General features: G+C 43.0%; 1 protein-coding gene across 3 annotated transcripts in view; it reads right to left on the bottom strand.

The window, feature by feature from the left end:
• FGF14 (fibroblast growth factor 14) overlaps nucleotides 1–16754 on the bottom strand; it is a 394964-nt gene extending 378210 nt beyond the window's left edge. For 2 of the 3 annotated variants that reach the window (XM_027644461.1, XM_027644481.1), the window contains exon 1: nucleotides 16151–16754. In XM_027644461.1, coding sequence (XP_027500262.1) covers nucleotides 16151–16358 — 208 coding nt within the window. In that variant the 5' untranslated portion in view covers nucleotides 16359–16754. The remainder of the gene's footprint in view (nucleotides 1–16150) is intronic. The other variant, XM_027644498.1, reaches the window with a different exon arrangement.
• Between the last annotated feature and the right edge of the window lie 100 nt (nucleotides 16755–16854).

Raw genomic sequence — 16854 nt, 5'->3', positions numbered from 1 at the left:
AACAGGAGAAACAACAGCTGACCATAACCCCCATTCCCTGTCCCCCCATACTTCTGAGGGAAGGGAGGGAAAACATGGAAGGAAGGAGGAGTGGTGGGAAGGTGTTTTCAAGATTATTTTATCTCTCACTCTTTTGCTCTTATGCTGTTAGTAATAAATTTAATTAATAACCCCACTTTGAGTCTGTTTTGCCCATGAAGGTAATCAGTAACTGACCTCTCCCAGCTGTTAACTCAACTCATGTATCCTCAGCTATTTTTTAAACTCTCTCCTCTGTCCAGTTGCAAGGGAGACTAAGAAAGTGGTTTTAGTGGGTACCTGGTATCCAGACAGGGTCAACCCACTACAAGTTGGAAAGGTTGGCTAAAAAACTGAATGCTAATATTAACTGTAAGAACCAAACAGGCAAGTGGCACCATCCATTTCACATTGTTACTAACTTAAGAGATTCCTTTATTAAATAATCATACAGAAATTTTCTCCCCGACACTCATCCAAGCCAAGGGCAATGTTCCTGCTTACTCAAAAGACCCTCGGTCTGGAATTGAATGCTCAAAACAAATGGAATTTTTTTGTAACACAGCTGATATTCCAAGATATGAGAAATAAGCCATTAGCCTGATCCCACTGTTAGCATTACACTTTATCTTTAAGAACATTTTGAGATCTGTCAAAGCAGAATGGGAATTCGTATACTGTATTAGCCTATTTCTCTCTCAAATTATCACTAAAACTTTTGAACTAAAAAATGCCTGCAAAAAATCAAAATCTGGGTGAACTAAGCATCCACTGAAATATCTTTCATGCTTCTTTGTACATGCCAGACTATGAAATATAAGGGCTGTAATACTAAAATTGTCCTGTAAGTGTTCTTTCAGGTCCTTGTACATCCATCATAAATACAACTGTTTAGACATCTTCTTAAATCCTCATTACAGTATTGCCAAACATGGAGTAAAGTTGAGTGGACACAACTGAAATGGCTGCTGCATGATGAAGAAGAATCAAAACATAGGTCATTTTATAAGTATTAATAATCTTATGGTACCAATGAGCCTGGAAAGCAGGGAGAGGAGTACACAGTGAATACTGTTAGTATAGTACATGGAAGTACAGAGAAGCTCTTTATAAAAAAATTAAAACTAACATTCTTTTTACACCTTTTGTATTGTACCCACAGAAGAGGAAAGAGTAGCGAGGAAGCATTACTCCAAGTCCCATCCCCGGGTGGAAGAATTTCCCTACTGGGTGCTGTAAAACAGGATTTTCACTCTTTATTTATCTGAAAGGATGATAGGGAGAGAGAGATGGAAAAGGAAGGACAACAAGTAGTTGGGCTGTAGTAAAGGTCATGGAACTGGCAAAAGTAATTTTCCCATGCTCATGTCTCCACCTCTGGAGATATTCAAAACCTGAGTGGATGTGATCCTGTGCAATCCACTGTAGGTGACCCTGCTTTAGCTGGGGAGTTGGAATAGATGATCTCCAGAGGTCCCTTCCAATCTTAACCACTCTGTGATTCTGTGTCCTCTGTGGGCTAAGAAGAGGAAACACAGGTTAAGGAGTTCTAAAACAAAATAATCTCTAGTTAGGTAACTGTATCTAGTGGCAAGAGCAATCACCCCCGTCATCAGACATGGAATATTCTGACAAAAATTGTGCCTTTTAACAGGGTTATTCCAAGAAATGTAAGAGCAGCAGTTTATTACCTTCAAAAAAGAGTGGTAACAAGTTGCCCAGTTCTAAACAAAGCAGAAAAAGAAAGAAGAGTTTGTAAAAATATCTGCAGGAAAGCTTCCGCTCCATCCTTTTGCTATGAAAGCACTGTGTGTTGAAAGATCTGGCTGCTCTTGAAGTGCAGATACAAGTTGCCTATGCAAAGCGCTACATTCCAGACACTCCTACTTACTAGCACTAAAACAGTTGTTAATCTAGAACTGCTCACCACTAATTTAAACAAATTGCATATAATTGGTTCCTATAAACACTACAGAAAATACTGTTTCACTACCTTAGCTGCCTGTCTCGTATTTTTAGTTCAAAAGTCTTAGTAGGCATTCACGGAGGGTACTAAGAACACTGAGTTTAGTATCATGGAAGTTTTTGACTGAACTGCCCTCCTAAGTTGAATATCTCTGAACTTAAAGGAAGAATTGTTATATTTTGTTTCAGTAATGGATCTTTATTTCAGAATTATTGAGTACTGCAGGCCTCTGGGCAGTATTTTACATACTGACCATACTACCAGTGCTCTTTCAGAAGCTTTATAAACTCACCATTATATCTAACTTCAAAAGAATTAATATTTTTAGTGCTATTCTTTGAAAAGTCCTGCTAAGATCTACTGAATACCACGTATTTCTATACTAGTCAGATCTTTCTGTACTGAATTCAAAAAACAAACAAACAAACAAACAAACAAACAACTTTAAAAAAGGATAGCACTCTACCAGGGACTTAGGATACTGTACATACCCCTGAGTGAGAAAATATTAGTGCCACATACCAGGGACAAGGAGACTACCAGGCGACCTGCTTACAAATTTGTATACTGCAATGTGGGCAGTTTAAACTTTCATTCTCTGATATTCCTTTTTTTAGAAGTATTTTTCAAAAGGATTAGAAATTCCTGCCAAGTCAGCCTTTCATTTTATAAATTTTCTTCTAGGTCCTTCATTGAAGACAAATTGAGATTTCTGAAACCCATTTGTGTAACTTCCAGTTTGTTCTGTTTTTCACCGTTGCCTGTATCTTACCAAGCAGTGACAAGAAAATGAGTCTGAGAAAAAGCTCAGTTCTCCATAAAGGAAAATCTAAGAGGACCATGTCCACATCAGGGGGAAAGTTCAGTCCTCACTGTTCCTTTGCTGCCTGTTTTATTTGGTTTCTCTAGACCCAGATTAGTTTGTTACCTAGATTAGTTAGCACCCTTGAATGTAAACTGAGGAAGACATGCTTGTTCTGCAAATTAGTCACTCTAAGTTAAAATAGAAGAAGATGAATGAGACTGAGGCTGATGTTGTAAGAATTATTCAAGTAATAGTAGATTAAGCAGAGAACTATTAAATCTGTACAAGAAAATTATTGTCTTCCACAGAAACAGAAGCCTTCTCTTACAGAGACCACAGAGTGGTGGATTAGCAAGAAAGATTTGAGTATTTAAATCTAGCTAGATTTTAAAAACCCAAAGCAGTGTGCCAAGGCCTAGAAACATCTCCCTTTTTTTCCTCTGAGGGCAAAGATCACTTTCCATCACAAAAATGGTCCCATGGAGAGTACGCTCCCTTTATCCTCCTGTAAAACACTTTTTTGGAGGTCTTTATGACCAAATCTGACAATGGAGCACTGCAGCATAAAGCAGACAGCAAGAAACTTCCAGAAGAAGGATTAAAGGTGGTCCTTTAAGTTAGCATGCCAAAAAGAAAAACACTCTAAATGAGAAAACACAAAAAAACTTATTTCCCCAGCCTGGGGGGGGAAAGATATTTTCATTTCTGGAAAGAACCTCAATGCAAATAGTCTGGCCCAAGTTGTCTTAATTGCCAAACCACATGAAAGTCTCTAGACATGTTATGTTAATGTGCTACTAACAGAAGAAACAGTTTCCAAGATACCTAATACCTAGTACCTAATACATGAGATGTATTTATGCTGAAAGTCTTTTATTTCCCTATTGATAAAAAGACTTTACTGGCTTAGAAGATTTTACTTAACTTCCAAATTTACAGAGTGTTTAAAGCATTTTCAGAAATCCCAACTTTTTCTAAGAAGCTCACAGCCTGAACACAGCCCCTCATTGTGCTTCATTTTAAGGCAAAACATAACTGTGTCTCATCATCGGAGCTTTTCACAATTGCTTTTATTGTAAGCAGTGAAAACATTAAAATTTCCATTCTTGTTAAATGCAACACCATTCTTAGCCCCAGATCAAGCAGTGATACTTGGGTTTCTTCAGATATTCAACTTGTAAAGGAACAGTCACCTTAAGGGGATTTCAAGGAATTAAAGAAAAGTGGAGAATCCACTATTTAAATTCAACCTTCTCATATTTAGCATTAAATGCGAGAGTAAACACACCCTTTGCATCCTTAAAGAAAAGAATCAAGGGATTCCAAATACCGTAAACTGATTTTCCCTAAAACTATTTTAAAAAACCACAAGCAAACCAAGAACCAAATGCTAACTACTTTATTCTTTCTAATTTTCATTAATTTAAGAAAAATACACATACAGTCATACTCTAAGCCAGATCCTTTAAATTCACAGACCGTCACCAGATGTAGCCCGCCAACATATCTAAACCAACAATAATCAGAAAAAAATATTTCTTTACTCATGCTCCTCACAACTCTATAAGGGAAGAGAGGGACTGGTGGTCATGTGGGGAGAAATATATACCCTTAATTAAAGGAAGATCAAGAAGCACGTGCAGCAGTAATGCAGGTTGATGCCTATATATCTCAGCAAAAAGAAGGTGGGTGTGCAGTGAAAAGACAGGTTACTCAGATGACCAGTTTTGTTGCACATGCTCGCAAAAATGAAGGAGTGATCTCTAAAGTCAGTGAGAAGGAAAGGAAGTCAGTGAAGCAGCAGAAAAAAAGTTTTTATTTAGAGACAGAGGAAAGCACCTGTCCTTCAGCTCTTCCTTACCCTGGAACTCCATCTTGTTCTTTTTCCTTTCCCCAGCAAGATTGAGCCTCCCTTCCTGTCTGGTTCACCCTCCTCAGAAATTCATTATGATTCATCCCCTGCAGACTCCGATCTCTGCTGCTCATCTGCCAGACTCACTCTGAGGTGGATGTACTCTGGTCTCCTTCCTCCACCAGTTTTTCACATGATTAACCAAGAGCCCATAGGTAGCCCCTTACTAGGTGCTCCTTCTTCAAAGGAGCTCCTCTCCACTGAATCTCTAATATACCCATAGCCCTACCAGGAAGGTGTTATGCTTTATTAGCCAAGGTACAGTCCCCCTCTGAGGCTGGGGGCACAAGTAAATCACCCTACAAGCAGAGCTTCCCTTAACTTTCTTTGGTGAGAGTGACAGGTTTTTTCTGATCCTCTTTGGCTATGTTTAGACCGCTAAATTAAAGAAATGCTAGACCCCTGGTCACCCCCACCCTTCCTTAAGTCCCAGGCAGTTTTGCACCACTTGAGCAAGCTCTCTCCAAGCCAAATGTGCTAGGGAGGGTGGTAACTGTAAGTAGTGTAGACATGACACAGCCTGAGCTATTTGGACTTGGATCAATCCCTGGTCCTTTTTAATTAAGCAATATAAATTCAATCTTATGTTCCTGAACAACTAGGAGGAGTGTAAGGTGGGAGAAGGACATCAGTGCCAAACTGAAGGTGGAGAGTTCTTACTCACAATTCTGACTTGCCATCTGTTAACAAGAAGAAGAGACTGGCTCTCCCTTTGAACTTACTTGAAGATCTCAAGTATAGGCTTCTTGATGCAAATTTATGGTCATCTACAAGGTCTGAATGACACCTGACACTCTTGGCCTGTTCGACTGTGAACTTAATAAGCTACTGGAAGAAAAATTCAAAATAATATTGAACTTTTGTACCTTCCTATAGTTTGTACCACCCAGTGCATGGTGTCTGATACAAAGATTTACAAAGCTTAAGAACCATAGAAGTACATACTCTAGGTTTTAAAAGTTGTGCTGTAAGTCAGTTTGGAGGGGGATAATACATTTCCTCTCCCCAGCGGTTACTGTGGCAACTATACTGGCTGCTTCAGTTTAGCTTGAGGGCCACCCTCATGAGCCAACTCATGTGACATCTCTCTTGCAGGTGGGCTGGCAGGTGTTAGTCCAGGCAGCTGGAACACACACAGGACTCCACACACCCATGCAGGTCCAAAGCATCAAGGGCTGCCAGGTAGGCGGCATGTAGGGCATTGGTGTGACAGCGCGCAGGCAGGAGGCACTAGGCACTCAGCCTAAGGTCACCCTGGAGGCCACTTCTTCAGAGCTGTGCAGTGACAGCTGGTAGATTCATGAGAGTGTGGGAGCACCTTCATTTATAATAGCAAAGCAACGTTTACAAGGATATCTCACCTTTAGCAAGATAGCTATAAATGGAATAAATTGAGAGAAGCTAGACTCTCAAACATGACTGTCTGATATGTCCTTGGGAAAGAAGTACTTCTAGAAATAGATGTTTTCCATGAAAATGTCCTTAAACTTCAGATCTATTTGCTCTTCGATTGATAAGTAGCTTAAACAATTTCTAAATTCTGCCTTCCTGTAGGCCTCTCTATCACTAACCTGTCTAAATGAATACAGATTCCTTTAAAGCCTTTATTATTTACTTTATAATTTCTTTTATCATTCTGGTTTTTCATCTCCCTCTGAGAATAAGTGGGAGAGAAAGCATCCCACACTATTCATGTATCATCCACATAGCCTCTGAAAAAATCTCACCTAATGTACTAACGTGGCATTCTGACTTTTGTTCGAACTTCAGCAAGTTCCACCCCCAATGTCTTAACCTGCATATGTAACTACAAGGGCTTAGTATTTACCTTCTCATCTTCTGTCTTAAGTCTATTCACAAGTGTTCTTTTTGGCAGCCTACCTAGACCACAGTTTCTCCAGACAGCCATAGAAGTCCAAGGCAAATGGGCTTCGGCAAACATAACAAACCCTCATTTTGCTGTTTCTCCTGATACTTTGTTAAAAGATTTTAACCTAGCCTGCACAACATACAGCTTACTTTTGCTTTGGTTATAAGGTCCTAAACTGCTACCTCCACTTTTACCCACATAACAGCTGGCACAACTGGAATAAAATCATTCTCATCCAGCATCTAAGAGAATCTTAGTAGCCCTAACTAAATACCTCTACAGACAAAATACCATTAAATTCACCTTCATAATCTTAGGTTCAATTATTTTTTTTTTCTCATTGTACTTAAGGACATTTCTTTTTAGTTTCTCCTTCTTTTTTTTTTTTTTTTTTATTTTGACGTGATCACTTATTGACTTAGCTTTTCGAGAAACCCCCCAGACTGTGTTTTCATCAATGGTGCATAGCAATGGTCAAAATTGACATGCATAATGTCGAAGTGATAAAAAAGCCAATGTTTTCTCAGACATGCTTTCACTGAAAACTTTCAGTGAGGAGAAAATATCTTCTGTGGCACACAAATCACTGGGCTCATCTCCACTTCATGTCAGTAATGCTTCAGATACATCATTTCTTATAAACTGCAAAGATGAACTGAAATGAGGAAAGACATTAGAACAGAAAATCATGACTCCATTCCCACTACTTTGATGAAAATTCCTCCTCTCATGAATAAACTGATTTATTTTACACATATATGTATTACATAGGAAACTATAACAGCTTAACTTACTTTCACACTTTCACAACTCCACAAACATTATCAGAGTTTAAAGTCCAGTTTGAAAACAAAATAAGACCTCCTATTACATTCAATAATAAAATAAACCTGTGCCGTCATTCTGCTCATGGCCACTAACTACTTATTTGAAGTTGTGCAGAGAACTTAAAAATACCTGAAAGAAATACAATTAAGAACCAATTTTCCTCAAAGATCCTATCTAAAGTGAGATGCTTGCACAAAGAGAAGGTGAAAGAACTGAAAGAGATGTGAGAGGCAGTAATGGAGACAACAGTGTTTGGAATAGATCAAGGTCATATTTGTAGAGATAATAAACATCTGAATAAAGCCAGGAGACTAGAAAATGTTGGTACTGAAACTCTGTGTAACCACATTTTTTGAGGCAGAAAGTGTCCTTCACATGGGAGCATAGATTTATAACAGCAAGGGGCTAGGAAGAAATCTCTTAGGGGTGCCAAGTTTTACAAACTTTAATCTATCTGTTAGTTCTACTTTAAAACACGGATTTTAGTGAAAGATGGAAGAACCCAAGCCACAAAATTGCATGTTGGTTTTAGACATCGTGAATTTAGTTCACATCTGAGATCTTGGGTTGATCTCCTGGTGGGATAATCTGCCTAAATCACATCTAGGTTCAGTTCCTCAGGAACTATTAGCATTCTGGGTTTGACTTGCAATTTCCAGTTGGAAGAAAATTAGACCAGTAAAGTGGCTTTTTGTGTCATGAGCACTATGAATTAATAGGGACTACTATTAATTAAAGCCTTATTAAGATATTCCAGATAGGATACTCTATAAGATACTACTATACTGATGATTTAACATATTTTTTAAGCATTTTGCTCTTCTTTAATTTTTCTACATCTTTTTCTATATTTTCCACTATGTTTTGCACTAGTAGTTCCTCTTCATCTCATGCAGTGTCAATAAATGTACCTACACAGCAATGAGTGATACGTGTAGAAACTACTGAGCAATGGCAATGCTCCATAATGCACTTCTCTAATGAGAAGCATGAACTACAAACTATATAATCTGGACACTTTGTTTGAATGTAGGAGGACATGCTTAGAAATACATTTACTGAAAGAGTAACAAGTCCGGCAAACTTGCCTTCTTTAAATTAACGTTTTCGGCTCAAACTTCATTAAAGGGCAATGAAATTCCTGTGTATTTCCTTTGCTAGCATTGGTGAGAACCAAGAGATTCATGTGTAAATAGAAGTCTTTGCTTTTATATGCAAGCTCTCTCCTGTTCAAACCATTCAACGATGGTAAAAAATTCTAGTTTTCAATCACACTGGAACTTAATTCTTAAAAAGCTTCTTTGAGGGAGTCATATCCTTCTTCTTCCCTCAGGGGAGAGGACTTTGTGAAAACATGCCCTTTTCAGGAGATATTTCCTTATCCCATAGGCCTAGAAAATCCATAGAAATTAACTCCTTTTAGCTGGATGAAAGCAGAGTGTTCAAGGGGATGTGTCAGCTGCTGCCTCATTTGTGTCCTCCAAAGCCAAAGATACCTTATATCCTCAGCAAAGCAAGTTATGCTGAGTGGGAACCGAGACAATAGAAATACACAGTACTTCAGGACAGTTCAAGGAAGGAGAAGAGACCATGAAAGAAGTGCTCTTCACCTGAAAAGCACTGTAATTGGTAATCACAAACACAGGGCAGGAATAGCAGGGTTAGCCTCTATTTTTCCTCTGTTTTTCAACAGAATAACCAAGTACCCACAGAAAGTGCAAACCCTTCCATGTCCTTTCCACATGGCATGTGGTTACATGCAGCTCACTGCCATGCAAAGTTTTCTGATGCCCAAAAATAGAAATGCAGTTTGATAAGTAAATTTGTGTAGCTCTTTCAGAGGCTGCTACATGCAGTGGCCTGAATATAAGCTCTGACCTCAGACAGACAAGTGACAGCTGAAAACTGAGAGGATGAATTAGGGGAAGTATCAAACCTAGATTTGCCCCATGTCTTGTATTTTTGCTTACAACATCTAATGCCCAGAGATTGGGACAGGACGTGTTCAAGAGCTAAGGTACAAGTCCTGTACATTCTGTATCCTCACTGTGTTCTTATCCTTCCAGATGACAAAACCATACACACAAAAAACATGGATGACTTGATGAATTTTCAGTGAACAGAAAAGTCTATTCCTCTACCAGTTCAGTAAAATACAGGCTTTTTGAGAACCTCCTTAGAATAATTTTTTTGTAGAGGATTACAGTTTATTTGTGTCACTGTCTGTGAACAAAAGTCAAAACAATTCCAATTGAATTAAAATGTTTAACCTTGGTTTGATTATACTGTCTGATGGGACCAGGTACATTTTAGTGCTGCAAAAAGATTAAGCCACGTAATTTCCAAGATACTGCCTTCTGAATGCGAATGTTAAAACTTGTTCAGTGCAATTCCTCATGCTGTTTCCAGTTAAAAGTAAAATAAGCAGGTGTCAGAGTGAAAACACAAAATACAGACATTAAAATTAGACTATCAATTTCTGCTAGCAACTGCATGACATCTTTTGTCATCTGACCCACACAACCACTCAATATTAACTCAAAAACTATTAAAATATTATTTTCACCATGGTATGTTACCTAAACTAGTGCATTAAATTTTACTGCCAAAGGTGTTATTCATCTGAATAGTGGATTGAATATTACTACAGGTATTGCTATTCTGAATTCTCAATGCTATTTCATCAGCAACTATTTACTTTCCTTGTTACTATTAACGTGAGTGCTTCTAATAGCATATGTTACAGATACACCAAACCTGCATTCCATCTACACATTAAAAGCCTTTCACTTGATTATTGTTGAGGTTTTACCCTCAAAAAGTTCTTCTTCAGAGTCAGTGTGCTCCTGTTTTGACTAACAAATTTGTTAGCTATTCACACTCTATTTACCTTTACTGCAGAGTATAAGAATACATTACTTATATTTTTCTTGCTGGGCGTTCAGTCCATCATAGTACCAAACACCATTAGTTCGCTTTGCAATTGTTATTTTCAGTACTTCTGGTTGGCTCTAAATATCCACTTCAAGAATACAATAATTTTTTTTAATAGTTTGTCTAAAGATGAATATACTCTTTTCAGCAGTTTATTATATGATCTCCAACAAAAATAGTTTCTTCCCAGTTGCTTCATTTGTTATGACAGTAGAAGCACATTCTGCGGAAGAAGCAGGCTCTTTCTGAATGAAACTTGGCCATGGTCCTGCAAAGTTTATTTCCAGGTACACTGTTTTTCTGCTGTACACACACATATACTCTTTCTGTACAGTGGCAAATAGCTCTCGGGTACATTAATTGTACATCAAGCCTCATGCTATGTCTCAGCAATTTTTTTTCACAACAAAGATTGTAAAACTTTAAGATCATTCAATGTTTTTCTACTCAGTAAGTTGTTCAGTAAACTAGTAATTTATCTTTGAAAAGCTATCATTCACTGAAATGTGAAAAACAAACAAAAGGTCCAACAGCACAGTTGTGCAATGTTCAGACATTGCCTGTGATTTCTAAGCAGGAAAGCAAGGCGAAGGAAAGCAACAGTGTGTTCAAAATCACAAAAGCCATCTAGAAGAGAATTAGGTAAAGAAAAAATCACTGCTCCCAAAGTAACAAGATCATCATTGACTGAATGAAACATGCTCCAGCAGGACTCACTGCTCACAGGCACATTTGGCAAACATCTGTAAATATTCAGCAGAGATTAATTTGCACACAATCACTTCATTTATCCAACTGGATTCCAGACTTGCAGTGTTTCATCCTACATATTACGTTTTCTATGAAAACTTCAGTACTGAACCTACACCATCTACAAAATGCCACCTCAGAGTCAGTGTAATGCCCTGATTCCTGTTTCTTTAGATTTATTAAGTTCTCTTGAAAAACTGGTTTCCAGTTTCAAGCAACTCTCTACTCTCCAGATTATATTTTTACAAGCATTTACTGGACAGAAAACCTTTACAAAGAGACAAATTCTGAATATCTAAATCACTCCTTATCTAGATTTGAGGTCAATAGACATTTTAGCTTAAAATTTATATACTTAACATAATCCAAGAAGGTTATGCAGAATAAACATCAAACTCAAATGAAAACTACATACACATAAATATTTAAACCAATGGTATATGTAAATACATTTTTTGTGTTTTCCTTAAGCTTAAGTCATCTTTTTTTGTATTTGAATTCATTTATAAATGGCCTGTCATTAGTAGACATTGAAGTAGGTGCAAACGTTTTATCACAGTAGGGAGATACATGAGCAGGCATAAATTTCACCCCTTAATAAGTAGAATATGCAATTTAATTTGATCAAGAATAATTAAATTTGTATAAATTCAGGAAATGTATTCCATAGAGGACAAAACTTCAGAAGGTGAAATATATGTAAATAGGTAATTTTACGTTTGAGCAAGAGAAACAGATCATGGCTCAATTACCATTACGAATTATGGTATTCAAGCAGTCAGAGCTGCTTTTCAGACCTACATGAGAGAAACTTCAAGGACCCAATCCCACAGGTCTTACTGAGGCAAAATACCCTTTGTCTTTTGTTGGAATGTTTGTTTTCTATGAGTAAGAAAAGTGGGGAGGCCAAATTGTTTTAGAAATCAGCTAAAGACACATACTGTATGTTTTATGGACAGGACCCAAGCTTCTATTTTAAACAGATCCTTGCACGGCTGTGCTTAGAAACTTTTTCAAAATTGTTAGCAATCCTGAAATAACAACCTAGCTATTTTATGGAGAAGGAAATTAACAAGGGACTCTGCAGACATTCCAGTTCATCCACAGTCTGTATTTCTTTTTAAATAGGTTTTGTATTTGAGATTGATATGGGATTGATACTTATTTCCTAAACTAAATTCCTCTATCAGCGACATATTTATAGTAATGCCATTTTCCATCTACTCTCCTGTCAACAACCATGACTGCATTGGAGAGATGCCTCTCCTTGGAGGTAAATGGAGAGGAAACCTGATCCATCCTGTCTGTTGGGTTGCCACCAGGAGCGAAATGTGATAGCAATTCCTGTGATGGGGGCATCTAGTACTCCAGCCAACTAAAACATCTCCCATAGGCACCCAAACAGCTGTCATCTGGGGAAAAGAAAATCTATTCACTTGCTAGATTTGATTCAAAAGGCAGCCAGAGATAACCTCTTTCCTCATTTCTTCTCAGGCCCCAAATCTTCCCCATGACGTAGCCATTCCCAAACTAAACAAACCCAGTTTAGAGCCTGGAGGTGGTGGTGGGGAAGCCACCAGGATGGCATATTATTGCAAGCCATGGCTCAGGGCATATGATCTGGAGCAACTTTTAACTCTTTGTGAGAAAAAACAATCTCTTTTTTCCACACTTTGAGAGGTCCTCTCTGTGTGTACAACAAACAGGAAGGGTAGAGTTAGATGGAAATAATTACAAAAGCAAACATTTTCGTGCTGGACAGGACACTGCGGATACATGGGGCTTCATTACTTTTGGTACCATCAGGAACACTCAAAAAAAATCAGCTGAAAACACAGCAACACCTATTGATTTGCAAAGTTTTAGTCCTTATAAAGAAATGTAAAGAGGTAAATAATTGTAGCAATCAAAAACAGCTCCTCTATCCAGGATATGAAATTTGAAACCAAGGGGTTTCAGCCAGCTGCATTTCTGTGATGAATAAAACAAAGCCTCCTGATGCAACTCTACCAGAGACTTGCAAACAGCCCGTCGGACACCACATCCCTCCCTGCCCCACTCGTCGTCGTCCCCCCCCTCTCCCCCCTCCACTCTAGAGCTCCGATAGGTGCCGGTAATCCCGGCAGGGGCACCTGAGGCCCCTGGGGACGGCAGGGGAGCCCAGGAGGGGGTCATCACACGTGCAGCCAGCAGTGGGGAGGAAACGCAAAGCAGAGAACATTTGGAAAGGAGCCACCCAGTCCCATTTCTGGAAATAGACCAGCTCTTGAAAGGGATAAAAAAAGTGCAGCAGGCCTAAAATAGCTGAATAAACTGCAATTACAGCCAGCGTTAGCTGCCTAACCTGCTGGATTTTCCGCACGGTTGGATCAGCGGCAGCTGCTCGTTCATGTGATGCCTTTTGAGACTAAAAAACCCAGCGATTCCTGAAAAGTTTGGCGGGCAAAGGGGGCCGGGGGCGGGTAGCGGAGCCCCACGCCGCAGGGGGGATGGGGATCTCCGGCTCCCGCGGGCCGAGCTGCCCGCAGAGGGGGAGGCCCACGGCCCGGAGCGCGGGGGCACCGGGGAGGTCGGGCATCACGGCACTGGCTCTCTGCGCTCCCGCAGGCTGCCCCAGCCTGGGTGGAGATGATCTGCCGTCAGAGCAACAGAGCCTGTGACCGAGCTACCAGCTAATCCAGCCAAGAGGATTATTAGCCTCCTCAGACAGATAGCCGCAGTTCGGCGCTCCCTGGAACGGCTCGGCTGGGCTCGGCGTCCCGGCTGCTCCGCCGGGATCGCGTCGGACCGGAGAGGAGCCTCGCAAACTGTGCGGGCGGGGAGCGAGACCGTGGACCTGGCCGGCCGGGTTCGTACCTGCCAGACCCCCAGTCCGTGTCTCCATCCCCCTCGCCCCGTTCACCTCTCTTGCTTAGACGTGCTCCCCCCACTCCTTCAGGAGAGGGGATCAGCCCTCCTCAGGCCAGGTCAGCCCTCCGCAGGCAGGGTGGCGGTGCCACTCCAGCCACCCAAATGCACTCATCCCGTGCAGAGGGAGTAGGTAAGTGCGGCAAAGTCCCCGGGGAGGTGGAAAGCTGTGCTGTGGCCCCTGGCACTCCGAGGTACATGACTTGGCTTCAGGGGCCGATGCTTTGACAGCGTCCCCTTTGCAAGGGAAGGACACGGGTCCTTGGGGGAGGGCTGGAGGGTGAGGGGGGCATACACCTCTCCCACCGGTATGCAAACTGAGAGGTCTAGAAACCACCAGCCCCCCACTTCCAAAATCCCTTCCTCCAGAACATCGCCTCTTGCCCAGAGCACCACGGCTCTGTGGGGCGGCAGCAGCGGGCAGGGCTCTGCTCTCCCCCCGCGGTCATGGCCCTGCCTGCGTGGCCTGCGCAGGGGAAGAGGGGCGTCCCCAGGGGCTGCGAGAAAGTGTCCGGCTGTCCAGCCCCTGTCTGCTCCATTCCTCCCCGGGGGGCACACGGCAGGCAAGTGGCCCCCGGCTGGCCGCAGCTTCAAGGGGGGAGTGAAGCAAAGGGCACTTTGCGGGAGGCTGAGCGCAGCCTCCGGCGGGGCATTTCGGCCTCTTTGGTATGCTAAGAAGTGGCTGCTTTTCGCTGCTGCGGCAGCGGCGGGGGGAAAGGGGCTAGACGAGCTGGTAAACGGAAGGCGGGGGCGGGGAGGGGTAAATCCGCCGAGGTGCCCACCTCGGCTGTGCACCGGACCTGGACTGTGCAGAGCAGGAGCCGGCACCCCGGCTGCCGGAGAGGAAGGGGGTGCGGACTGCCAGTGCTGCTGCTTGTTGATGTTGGGGTGTCAGAGAGGCAACGAGAGCCTATGATCTACTACACTGCAGTACCAGCGTCAGGAGCCTTCTGCTCGGGAGCTGCCACTGCAGGGCAGCCGGCACACACACACACACCAGCGCGCACACACGGCATCCCTCCCCTCACAACCTGGGCTCCGGCGGCTCTCACCTCCCCAAGCACTCAAGTGCTTGAAGACAACCTGCCGGCCGCGGGGAGCGAGCTCGGCGGTGGGGGGGACCGGAGGCCGGCGGGGAGGGCCGGTATCTCCCCTGAAAAACTCACGGCTCCCCCGCCTGCCAAGCATCCCTCCTCGCCCACCTTGCTCGCCAAGCCTCGAGCTTGGCCGCACGGACGCCCCGAGCAAGAGGGATGCAACAGCAGCAGCGTGACCCCCGGAGACCAGGCGGCCCAGAGCACCTGCATTTGCATTTCTTATGTAATGTACTGCAAGTTTCCCCCTCGGAACCGGGCTGAACTGAAGCGCATGATCCCGATTGCCAGGCAGACATGGAGACGGACGCAGAGACACCAGCGTGTGCACAGAGGGGTCATCCCGGCAGGGATACGCGGAGGAGCGGCGCAGACAACCCGCCGGTGTTGCTGCGGCCGCTCAGCATAGCTGGCTGAGTTACCACCTGGGCACAAGCCCTAAGAAAGTGTCCACCTCCATCCCTCACCCCCCTCCACCCTCCCGGCCTAGAGAGCCGGAGGGCGAGTGATAAGGTAGAGCCCCCAGGCCGGGGGCGGGGGGTGTCAGGCTTGACTTTAGAAAGCAGAGCGAGGCGGTGGGTGGGTGGGTGTGCGTGTGGGGTGGCATACTGCAAGCTATTCAGAAAGTGCTGTGCAGGACCCAAGCCCCGTCACACTCGCCCACCGCAGGCAGGGCCGGCTAACACCAGCACAGGAGAGCCAGTCTCCTCTTTCCAAAACTGACTGGGGGGCTTGCATCGGGGTCGGGAGTGGGGGGTCTAACGGCTTCCCCTCAATAAGGGTAGTGATATAAAAGTTTCCACCTTGGAAATAGCACATAGGAACTAGGAGATGCCGGCTGGGCTAGGGTCGCCTTTGATTATTTTTTTTCCCCCTTTTCGGTGGTGACAGCGGCTGAAGCTAATCCAAACCGCTCCTTGCTTATTCATACACGTACGCACATGCATGTCCGTGCTGGCCTCTATATATCCCCCCTTCTCCCCTCATCAGGATTGCAGATCTACCTCGGCGAGCAACAGACAGGTTAGCATAGAATAAAAACAGCGCATTGCAATGGATTGCTTACCAGTTGGGTTCTTGTTTTTCTTAAGACTCTTGCCACAAAGACACTGCAGCATATGCGATCCTTTGCTGAAAATGTTCCAAAGAAACCACATTGATTTGGGCGAAAAGCAATCCAGCAGCTTATACACCCTGAGAAAGAAGAGATCCTTGTGGTTGCATAATAATAAATTGAGACCAGTTCTCCTGAAGAGGGGCACCAGTTTTATCATAGAAAAAGCGATTATATCCCGTTCTTCTCCCAGTTTTTTTTCCTCACGTGGTATATTTCTTTGAGACTTTTCAATGGATGCTTTTTTTTCAGCCAGGCTGAATGGTTATTCCCCCTAGACCAACACTGGATTATAACCAAAAGCGTGGAGAGCAAATATAAGAAATCCCTTTTTTCAGCATGAAGCCAAACGAAAAGTAAGATAGTGAAATCCCAGCCGAGGCCAAAACCTCATCGGAGACACCGGCAAAACGCGGAAGAAAGATCCCCAGAGAGAAAACCATAGCCTGGTACTTGACTGCTAGGAGGATGGGTGGATCTGCAGAACAAAAGCCACGGCAGGATCCATCCTACTGAACGACTGCCATTGTGCAGCCCCGCGGCGGGAGAGCGCACCACCAGCACCCGGCGAAGCCCAGCTGAGGCGCAGAGAGCGCTGCCGGCCGCGGGCGCGGACCCCGCCCGCAGCCCCTGCCGATGCCCCGCAGCCCCCGCCG

Source organism: Corapipo altera, unplaced genomic scaffold (genome assembly GCF_003945725.1).
Source record: "Corapipo altera isolate COAL_440 unplaced genomic scaffold, ASM394572v1 0, whole genome shotgun sequence".
Classification (NCBI taxonomy): Eukaryota; Metazoa; Chordata; class Aves; order Passeriformes; family Pipridae; genus Corapipo; species Corapipo altera.
This window is presented reverse-complemented; position numbering and strand designations above follow the sequence as displayed.